This window comes from Psittacula echo (assembly GCF_963264785.1).
Source record: "Psittacula echo genome assembly, chromosome: 3".
In the NCBI taxonomy this organism is placed as follows: Eukaryota; Metazoa; Chordata; class Aves; order Psittaciformes; family Psittacidae; genus Psittacula; species Psittacula echo.
Window position 1 is genome coordinate 9,340,330 of NC_137736.1, and position 11,765 is coordinate 9,352,094.

The 11,765-nt window shown below is 44.1% G+C and overlaps 1 protein-coding gene across 1 annotated transcript; it reads left to right on the forward strand.

Moving 5' to 3' along the window:
* Window positions 1-384: 384 nt before the first annotated feature.
* Window positions 385-9,717, forward strand: LOC308219392 (cystatin-A-like; the record flags this gene model as incomplete). Its single annotated transcript, XM_080614243.1, has 4 exons — window positions 385-922; window positions 4,627-4,813; window positions 7,774-7,875; window positions 9,589-9,717. Exons 2-4 carry the CDS (start codon window positions 4,748-4,750, stop codon window positions 9,715-9,717), a joined length of 297 nt encoding a protein of 98 aa, XP_080470369.1. The 5' UTR covers window positions 385-922; window positions 4,627-4,747.
* Between the last annotated feature and the right edge of the window lie 2,048 nt (window positions 9,718-11,765).

An 11,765-nucleotide genomic window follows, 5' to 3' on the forward strand; every position in this document is an offset into this window, starting at 1 on the left:
GCTCTAAGCAGAACTTTACTCCATTCGAAGTGCTAATCTCGCTCTCAAAGTATCCTCATTGTTTTTCTGCAGCTCTGAAAGCAGAAAACATGTTTGTTCTTCAACTCATAACTTCTTACAATTGTTTATCCTCAAAGTGGAAATCAAATACTGCTCAGAACTGTGGGCTGAATTGCTACCAACCTAATTTGCACAGGAGATGGTCCAGTAATGAGATGTTGAGAACAGTTAGTTTTGATTGCAAAGTGGGTACTCCTAATAGTGACCTCTAACATAGGTGTCTAAAATATTTGTTCTATCCAGGGCTTGGATCTACAACTGCAGGATAAATCTTCCTTTTAAGTCAGCCGTATGATAGAAACTTCTGCCAGTGTGTATTGAGAGTTGGCATCAATACTCTGGAAATTCATGCTTGTATTTCTGTAGAAACTAGAGATTGTAATGAGAATTAATCACTGTCCTCTACCCATCCAGATGTTTGCTCAGCTGTTGTGGAAAAAATTCTTCACTTAAGCAGATGTTGTGAAAAATGGCCTACAAAATGGATGTGATACTTACCCACATTTGTTTCTCTCTTTTTTCAGTAGCCCAATTTAGCAGTTGCTATGAGAAAACCATGAGAAAAACCCCAACAACCAAAAAACCCCATCCCAAATGTAGCACTGTTTTTCATCTGAATATAAGGCCAAACAAGTAGACCTATACAAACCTATATATGAAGAACTTCCGATACCGTAAGTTCTAAGCCCCAAACCTCCCTCCTGCAGGTGTTTGCAGCATGTATACAGAGGTTTGCACTGAGAAGTTGAATTACTCTGTTTAGTTTGCTCTGAGCACAGAGGGATATCTCTTACAGTACATGGCAAATCGCATGGATCAGAGGCTGTTTGAGTCTTGCTGTTGAACATAGTGGAACGTTAAGGTGAGTTGCTGGAATTGCATGCTATGCTTTGGAGCACAGGGAAGGAGAAAATGAATTTGCTGGTTTTTTTGAGTACTTAAGATCTGCCTGTGAAGGGGGATGTTTTGTGATCGTATGCTAATGGCACTGGTATGACCTGTGGGCCATACTAAACAAAGGCAGGTAAAATCTCTGTCTAGTGACCCCTGTCCATTCTAGGATCGTGCTTAATCTGCGATTGAATCCTGCTTCAACTGTACCATCAAGGTAGTCACAGCATTACTGGGCTGCTTGATGTCATATGAGAATGAAATCATTCACCCCACAGATACCAGGATTTCATCTTTTTCCTGTTTCTAAGTTTTATTTCTGCAAGGAAAGGCACAACTGGTGCCCCTACCCAAAGTTGAGATTTCCTGCAGGTGGCTTGCCCCACTGCTGGGGCTTCCCCATTGCTTGGACGTGGTAAATATAGGTGAGCAGATCCTGTTTGCTTGGGTCATCCTTTCAAGTGTGAGCTGCTTTTTTCCTTCTGTGAAATAGAGATGTGTTTTTTCTGGCACTCGCTGCTGTTGTCCTCTGCAGCGTGTAGGCATGGAAGACTGATGAAATAGGTAACCTCTTTACAGGAAATTTTTAAGAATAGAATTTGGTTGTCTTGGAGCAGACTGAGGGGAAGCAGCTCTTTACTGGTACAAGAGACTCAGCACAGTCTTTTGGACATGACAGTTTTGTGCTGCTGAAGTTTAGGTTTCTATTAGTCCTCCCTGATGTACAGCATCAGAAATCTGAAATCAGTGTGAGTAGCAGGAGGGCAGACCTTTATTGCAGAGCAGCATATTGGAAGTCAAGGCTGTTGTTACTGTGATGATGACAAACAGATCTTCAGTTGGTAGATGGAGGGCTGCTTTCTTTTGGCAGCTCTTAAAATGGTGCAGACTGTGTGTCATTTCATCCAGTCACAATTACATGCCTTGTCACTGTGAAACCAGAAGACTGACCTACTGACTTCGGTTTCACAATCATTCCTACAGAGCTGACTTAATTTCTGGTTTAATAATAACTCATAAATTCATAACCCTTGGGTTTGGGTTTTGTTTGCTTTGTGTTGTACTCATGTTTTTATTGCCTGTAACTTCTGCTTCCTAAAATTGCTTATACAGGACCACAGAATAGTGGCCTGCAAGCTATAGACATTTATTTCTTCATTACTGGGTTAGTGCAAGATGTTACTTGGCTTTAGAACTATAAAGTGCTGTTCTCCCAGCACAGATTTTCCAAGTTAAGAGCAGTACAGTTATGTGAAGAGAAGTTGCCATTGTGCCAGTGGTGAGTGTAGGCTGGAATGGCATGTAACATCAAACAGGTCTCCAATACCGAAGTGTAGACTCTCACTGGCTTGTCAATGTTGCGCAAGAGATGGGGATGGCTGTTCTTTTCAAAACAGCGTTCCAAATGCTGTTTCAGTACATCCAAAGCTTAATAATTAGGTGTAGATGAGGTTGCCTTGGAGAGTCCACTGCCACTGATCATCTTTGATAGCAGGTCTTTGAAACATCAAAAGTTCAGTGACTTCAATGAACTACATGTGCAGGATGAGTACTGCATCCAAATCTTAGAAATATCACTGGATTTTGGGGGATGACCATTAGCATTCCCATGGCAAAACCCAGATTTGCCTGTGTAATCTTTAGCATCAGCTTGCTGACAATTAGTGTTGTTTTTCCTTCCCTTCTGCACAAATGTGTGCATTCTGGAAGAAAAAAAAAGAAGTTCTTACGCTTGGAAGTCAAAACCCAGCAAACCCAGAAATACAGAATCCAGTGAATAATTTCCATACAACATGAACATTCTTGGTTTCACACCTACCGGATTAAAATTTAATTCTCTTAGTCTTTGTGTTCATGTATATTTCCTACTAATCAGAATCAAGAGTTCTCCAGGGAAGTAGTGCTGCCATGGGGATCTTATCAACATCCCTTCCCAAGCGAGTTAGATCTGCATCCTGGTGAGTGGAGAGGTTTATAAAATACCCTGGTGCAGCACTGATGCCGTGTGATTGTTGACACATCCCATGGCTTCTGGCCTCAGTAAGGTGAGCTGGCTCTTCCAGTTAGTTGGCTTATCTGTCCTCCTGTGCGAATAAGATGCGTGGTAGGGACATGTTGGAAGATGATCAGCATTGAGTGAATCAGCAGGGTCTTGTGCAACGCAAAGCATTTGAGCTCATCAGCTTGAATTGTTGTTAACTCCCTGAACTGGGCCTTGAGGAGCTCCTGATCTCAAGCAGTGAATTCGGAGAATGTGGCAGAATCCCAGTTTTAACACTTACCTTCATTTGCAAGGACTGGGAACACTTTTTGTTCAGAAAGATGTTGTCTCAGGGCAACTGTTTTTTCTCAAATGCCTTTCATCCACTCTCCTGACACTAACACTGCTGTTCAGAATTTGGGAAGTTCTGCACCATCTTTATCGGTAACATGCTGTTACTTTCATCTATATACTGTTGAGTGTAGGTCCTTTACAGCCCCAGTTTCTCAATCTCGGGTCCTTTGTACCAAGAACAGGCCTTGAAGTTAGATATGAAGCCCTTGTTTACAGTCTGTTGCATCGCTTGACATCTGAGGAGTGTTGGGAACCTGGTGAGGACACCGATAAGTGTGTGCTACACAGCCACCATTGCTGTGGCCATGAACATGCTTGTTTCTAGGAAATTCCCTAATGCTGATTCCAGCAGAAACGCCCATTGCCTTTGTGCAGCACATACCCCCATGTACTCACCCCTAGGGACTAAGATTGCCTGGTCTCTTGCTGCTTCTTTGGTCCTAGCTCTGGAACAGCATTCCTGCCACTTGTTGGAGAGGGGGGTGGCAGGAATACCAAAGAGGAGTAGGTTTTTTCTGTGGTCTTGAGGTGTTGGTTCTTCCTTACCAGCTGGGGCTGCTAACACTTGCCGGCAGTAGATTGAGTGTGTTTTGAGCTTTGTACGTTCATGTATGGTCACGAATGTGACTGTCATATGTTTGACTGTAACAGTATGTTACAAATTCCAGCTCTGTGTGAAATATAAATACCTTGAGCAGCTATTGCACACACACAACTGCTGTAGTGAGAGGGATCATACTTTGTCTGCCAGGAAATTGGCACAAGAGTTTCATAAAAACCTGTAACTAGTACTGCATATTCAGTTGTTAGCATCAGGTTTGATGTGAAAGCAGCAGAAATAACTTATTTGCAGTTCTTGAACCTAGGATTTAATTTTTTTCCCCTTCTGTTTCTAGTGTTTACCTTGGCTCCTTTCTGGTTAGGCAGATGGTAGTATAGTCACTAAAATTAAAATGCTATCTGCTTCAGTTTCTTGCTTGCAAGGATACTGAGTCAGCACAATTTCAGTAAGGAAATTACTGCATGCTTTCTTCTGATCTTGAATGGTGTTGGGAAATACTAGGTGTGACTCTAATCCATTTCCTAAGCACAGGGACTAGTCATCTGCACATAGGTGGAGGGGCAAGAAGTTCTAACTGTGGCCCAAACCAACTGTCTTAAGATGTGGGTAGCTGGGGGCTGTTGCTTGCTTTTCTTATTGATGTGGAGCCTATACACACTTTAGATTTTAAAGTGGTTCTTACATTTAGTATTATCAGTGGTTTGTGTTGCTTTTTTCCCCCCTTTTCCCCATTTGTCTCCTTCTCCAGTTCAGTAATGGTAGGCTCCATGTGTTACAGGTCACGTGATTCCATGACACATGTGTATGTATATATACAAGATGCCTGCTGAGTCTGCTCAGACTGCACTAAACTTCCCTCTTCAGAACCACCCAGCATTTCAGAGAAGTTACCTGCCACTATGATGCCTGGGGGCTTATCTGAGACCAAGCCTGCTACTCCAGAAGTCCAGCATATTGTTAACCAGGTGAGTTGTGAATATCTAAAGATGAATTCTCTGTCCGGAGGCTTGTGTAAAGGCTGGGAGACCAGATGGTGATAATGATCCAGTGTTAAAAGCGAAGAAGCTAGTGCTGAACGTCTGAATTCCCTTGCCTGCCAGTGTTTTCTCAGCATTCTGCATAGGCCGTGCTCTGGTAAGACTGAGGTGAACCATTCTCTGTCTCATCCTTGCAAGGGATAGTACTACTGGCTTCCTTCAGTTTATAATGTTCATGTATACTTCTAAGGCCAGCTCTGTTATGCCAGCACTGAGGTCACTTGTTTGAAATTAAAGTTGTTATATTTGAGAGGAGAAGATTGTACTTGGCAGAATTAATTCCTCATTGAAGGACATAGATAGGGCAAACCATGTGGTAGTATGCAATAAAGACATACACATGACAAGGCTATGGATAAATGGCATGTTCTCTGTTGGTACCTCTGGAGTGTTTTCTGGAGTCACGGCTAAGATGTAGAGCCTGCTAGGGAGCCTGGCAGCATGAGTCTAGTTGCACGGTGGTTGGTTGCTTCAGTCCCGCTCTGGAAGCAGCTGTGTGAGCAACACTTCTGCAGATCCTCTAATGCCCTGCAGTGCAGCAGCTCTTAAAAGTGCATGAAGTGTGTCCTGAGGAGTGGGAGGGGATTGGGAAGGCTCCTTTTGTGGTGCACCCAACCAATCACCTTCACCCTCCCAGCTCTGAAAGAATTGCTCATCCCTCTTTGGCAACAGCATGAAGTGTAATTTATGCCCTCCTTGAGGAAATAAAAATAGGAAGTAGTGAAGATGAACATACTGGTCGATACTGCTGCACACACCTTATGTGCAGGGCTCCCAGCTTCCTCCTTTGCTGTGCCATAGAGGACAGAGTTTGCACCAGCACCATTCCATATCTCCTGCTACCTTGCAGGCTGAGGCCAGGCAACGATGAAGCCAAACTTAAGGTGAGCTGGGCTGTGCATGTGGAAGGGCAGAGCCACCAGGAGATATCTGTAAATAGGCTGTGTAGGCTGGTGTCAGAGTACTTCGACCAGGTTCTTTGAGATATTCCACATATGGAGGGTATACTGTTTAATATCTAATTTACTTATTTGATACTATTTGATGGCACATGAGGCTTTTGATTTAGCAGAGTGATACAAATATACTGGTAGCACAATACAGATATATTAGTCCTAGCAAATAGGGCAGTGGGAATACAGCAGTTGGTGTGATACCACCAATGTGATCTCCATGTGGTCACTTTAGTATACTCATTGTCATGACACTAGGCATCCTCAGTCACCAGGAAGGAGTACATGGATTGAAGCCAGTTCAAACCCGCTGTTGTCTTCAAAATTCTTTAGTTCATAGTCAGGCAGAGTGCTGTATTCACTCCCCCCATACTGGTCTGCCTACCTCTGCGATGTCTTCACATTCTTTTAATGAACTCAGAGTTACACCACCAGTTGATCCACTCAACTGACATAGCTATTTATCTAAAACAAATACTTTCTGATCCCCTTTTTGTTCAGATAAAGTCAGCCTTTGCACAGTTACACCCTGCATTTTCTGAGTTTCATAGGCACATCACTCTTGCCCAGCTCCTCTGAGTCACCTTCCATTGTAGAAGAAGATTTATAGTTTTTCCTGAAACACATAAAGTGTAGGGCAACATTTAGGTTCATTACCAATTACATTGGTACTGTCCTCTCAGAGATTAAATAGTCCTGTAATTACTAGGCTAAAAGGGCAGGGGACTAGCAAGTGAGATAGGTCTGAGCAGCAGGGGAAGTCTGGCCCTGTGTCTGAGGCATCATAGAATCATAGACTGGTTTGGGTTGGAAAGCACCTTGAGATTATCCAGTTCCAACCCCGTGCTATGAGTAGGGATGCCTCACACTAGACGATGTCACCCAAGACTCAGTCCAACATGGCCTTGAACAGTGCCAGGAATGGAGCATTTACCCCTTCTTTGGGCTGCCTGTGCCAGCGCCTCACCACGCTCACAGTAAAGAACTTCTTCTTTATATCTTACCTGAATTTCCCCTGTTTCAGTTTGAACCCATCAAGCCTCATCCTATTGCTAAAGTCCCTGATGAAGAGTCCCTCTCCAGCAACCTTGTAGGCCCCTTCAGATACTGGAAACTGCTCTGAGGTCTCCACACAGCTTCTCTTCTCCAGGCTGAACAGCTCCAATCTTCTTCTTCAGAACAGGAGAGAGCTTTCACTGGTGTCCCGTTCCCCTTCCCCCCCCCCCCCCCCCACCTTCACCCCCAACAAAGGCTTTCATATAATTCTGTAAAGAAAATATTCTGCAGGAACAAACCTTATGTTGGGGCAATCCTGCTGTGCTTCCAGCCAGATAACAGCGTCACCCTTTCATGATGCAATTGTGTGGGATTTTATGCTCTGCTAAGCAAAGCAGCAGCTCATGATTTGAGGGAAGTTGCGAAGAGCACCTGCAGACCTTGGGATGCCCAAGGTCCATCTGCTCTTGGGACTGCATAATTATTTACTTAAGCCTCTGCCTTGTCTTCCTTGTAGTGACCCTTAGTGAGCTTGGCAATGTTATTTATTCAGTTATTAACACTTTTTTGGAAATATCTGTGTCAACAGTCTGTAGATATCTGAACTGCGTATTTTAAGATCCACAGGGCTTAAACTGGGTACTGTTCATAAACATCCAACCTGAGCTGAGCATGAATGCTGTCATCACAGAGCATTGTTTCTTCTGGAATGCTATAGCCCAGGAACTACATCAGCTAGAAAGTCTTAAGTCTCGGGGGATTTTAAAGAATGCTGGAGGCAATGATAGGGAAAAGGGCTGGAGGTCTTGGTGTAAATAGAATTATTTTGGGGGTTTTGGGTTTAGTTCATAAAGGGTGTGGTTTGAAAGGATGAAAACTGGAGTGGTAGATAGGAAAGAAATATGAACCTGCCAACTATTTTTCCCTTTCTTTTTACAGGTGAAGCCACAATTGGAAAGCAGGGAAAACAGGACATATGGCATCTTTAAAGCCATAGTATATAAGACTCAGGTGGTCGCTGGGATAAACTACTTTATTAAGGTTTGTATATGTTACAGGAGCTTTGTAATTATGGTTTGTAGTTAAACAATAGAGGTGACTTGAATAGTGGCTTATAACAAGAAAGGGAAGCAAATTTAGTAGGAAATCACCTGATGTGACTAACAGATGCTTATAAAATTCCTGTATTTGTCACTTTTGTAGAACAGGAATATGAAAACTTGTAAAACATGCACTGTGCTGCTTCAGATGTGAATAGTCAGTTTCTTAGGATCATCTCAAAGACTATGGATTGCCTTATCAGCTCAAATTATTTAGTCTCAACTCTGCCCTCCTGTATCCTTTTCAAGGCATAGTGGCTTTCCTGTTGGGTCTGTGTCCTCCAGTTGTGTTTATTGTGATGAATTTGAGGTCAGTCTGGGGCTCTGTTGGACAGTTAGAGTGAATTTTTTACTGTAATGCAAGCATCCCATACTCTGCAGACTAGTTTTTCATGCAAGCATGTGTGTTGATGTTCTGATTCTGTGTCACGTGCTGCAGAGGTACAGCCTGCCTGTCAGTTCTTCCTGTACTGTCAAACCCTCCCCCTTTCTGTTGCAGAGCTAAAACGGATAATACTTAACTTGGAACCCTCTGATAGCATCGTCCTCTACTAGGAAACCTTACCCAAGGATTTGAGGAACTTTCAGCTGGGCATATTTGCAACTGACGGCTGGAAAGCATTGCTTAGTGGCAGGCTGGCTTTCTGGAAGTAAAGCTGACTTTGCATGTGACTGCTGTATCTTAACTCCACTGTGTGCAGACACATGCCCGGCAGGATATGCTCCCTTGACAAGGCTCAGAATCTCCATTAATTAAATTGACAGATTGGGCAGATAGTAATTGTGCAGAGAGACATTATGAGCATTTGCTCCACACTTCTCATATTTAGTTGAACCCAGGAATGACAGATACTGCCAAACCTTCCTCTTTCCCAAGCCCTTCCTGAAAGTAACTCTTAAGAGTTATTTCTGTTCTGTGAGCACCATGAATTCTATTGACAGACTACCTATTGTATGACTAGTCTCAGCTGTACTTACATCAGTGATGTTTTTCCTTCCTTTGGTCCTGTGAGATGTGCTTTTGTGGACAAAGTACTGAGTGATGAAGAGGAACAATTTACAGGAAGGCTGCAGTAAAGCCAGAAGTCATGCCCAGTTGCGTTTCTTCACTTCGTGCCATCTTACTGCTGACCTAGGCAATGTAAAATACTTGTCTGCTGTTCATGCTAAGCCTCATGACCAAACTGCTCAGAAATGAAGATTGACATGTTACTGAACTGGGAGGAAATCCCATTTATGACACTGAAAATGGATTATTTGTCTCCTCTTTCCCATTCTGGCAAGTGACAGGAAACAGTTACTCATTTTAGCATTAATTGGGATGAGCTCTGTGACAAGATTCATTACTTTATACTTCTGAATTTTCCACATCACTAGTATTTTACCGGAAGAGCTCAGATGTAATCCAGACCAAAACAAACCTAGTGCCACGTTGCAGCCACCAGAAAGCATGTAGCAACTTCTTGGTGCGTAAGGCATTAAACTTGCCGTTCATACTATATAATCGGGTTAAGAGCTGTTGAAGTAAAAATGGACATACTCCTAAAATTAAGCTCCTGAGCAAAGATCTTCTTCCAAGTATATAAAGAACATCCTTTTGTTTGAACCTGCTTTGAACCCGTGATCCTCACTTTCCCCCTGTTTTGGTTTCTAGGTCCAAGTTTCTGATACTGACTACGTCCACTTAAAGGTGTTTCAGAGCCTTCCTCAAGAGAACCAAGGTCCCAGCCTTGATGGTTTCCAAACTGGCAAAACCAGAGACGATCCTCTGACCTACTTCTGAGACACAAGGAGGAATGGTGTCTTACTTCTACAAGTTGCATGTGGATTCTGCCTGTGTCAGTAAACGCATGAATGCAAAATAAGTTTTGAATGTTTATGAAGTTTAATGTACTGTGTGTCATATCTAGGTTTGCTGCCTGCCTGAAGCTCCAATAGCCTATGAAATACTAACCAAGGCTGTTTCCACTACCTGAGCTACTATAGCTAAGACAGAGCACACCCATTTCAGTCTCTCTTTCCAAAGCACTGTCAGGCATCCTCTGAAGACAAAACTTGGGCCTCCCCAGTACAATTCAGGCAATAACAGCCTAAATATGTCAGCATGTGGTTTACTTTAAGCACATTAAATACAGATTATTTGCCATGCAGAAAGTGTGTGAGGTGGATCAGATGGATAGATTAGATAGATAATTTCTGGCCTGGGTGAACTGAGAAACCAAACTGTGTCCCCTTGTAAGTGCAGCATCACTGTACAGAAGCAGGGTGGAGGGAAGGAATCAGCTCCTTGAAGGAGCAGAAAGATGCCCTCTGCCACAGAGCAGCATTCAGCCCCTGGCGCAGGGAGTGATGTCCTGATTCAGAATGTGCTTTCCTGGAGACCTGGGGAGCTCATGCCCTTTTTTTACCTTTTGGGTAGCATCAGCCACCTGCAATGAGACCAGTTTTCAACTGAGCTCTGAAGCACCAAGAAAAGAGGGCAAACCCAATCCACAACAAAAATACTTCCCATTGCCAGTTAGCAGCTGCTGAGGTAGGGGCATGTACCTTACCTGCTAGGGAGCTGGGTTCAAAGTACAAGACATTAAACAGGTTTCAGGCCATGCCTTCCTTGTATTCATATTTTGGTGTTATAGTGAAGGATGGATGTGTAACTGGCACAGGTGTCTAGTGTGGAGGAAAATGTGGCAGCTGCCCCTTTCTCTTCATGCCAGTATCCTTGGTCAGATGCTTTAGTTCCTCAAAGTGTTCAGAGAACCTTTGGACTCCTGGGAGTAGTCCTTCCCTCATGCAGCTAATACAGTTTCCACAAGAGCTCAGAACTGCAGCCTAATGTTAGCAACTCTTTAAGATGCAGCAAGTCTCTCATTATCACCACTGACATCCTCTCACAGCATTTGGAGGTAGTGCTCAGCTTTTTGAACCATGGAAACTCTTTGGGGTGGGGAGTTACCAGCACCAAAAAAGACTGTCTCCAAACCCACTATTCTAGCAAAACAAGAAGTGCTATAATAAGTCAGAGTTAGTGCTCCCTTTATTCCATGTTGGGAGGGGGGTGGGGACTCCTTGGCCTGATATGAGCAAAAGCATGTTAGCCTCTCAATAACCAGGAGGCAGAACGTGCTGCTTCTAAGCAGTTCTGGTTATACAGGCACACAGAGCACATCTGCAACACAAAGCCCTGTAACGCGCATGTAAGCCCACTGTGCCCTCTCCTCGCAAAGCTGCTCATCATCCTGCGGCCAAGGACGTACAGCAGCGTCACCTCAAGGAGGGCTGTTGCCAGTTCAGAGGGCAGCAACCCCTGCCCAACCTCCAACCTACACAAGACAAACATCAAAACTTCCAAGTCTGGCTACGAGAGTTTCTGAGCAGGTGTAAATGAGTTGCATAAGCACAGAGATAAACCCAAACCCCATCACAGACTGGGTGTGGTTGGAAGGGTCTGCGGGAGCTCAGAGTCCCCAGCTCCTCTGCTCACAGCAAGATCAATGAAAACAGGTGGCTAAGGACTATGGGCAGCCAGAATTCCAGTGCTCTCCATCGATGGAGCTTCTCTGGGCAACCTGGTCCTGTCTGACTTCAACTCTGGCACTTGTTGAAGGGGAGAAAAGCACTGTGTGTGTGTGTGTGATGGCTTCCATGGGGTTCCGTGGCCTCGCCCACTTGAACACAGGGCGTTCCAGATTCAGCCACATCTGTGATCACCATGGTCACCATGTCCCCATATCCCCAGCACTCTCCCCGTGGCCACTGTATCCCCAGCACATTCCCTGTGGTCACCGTGTCCCCCCATGTGCGGGCAGGTGGCCCTGTACCACAAGATGGCCG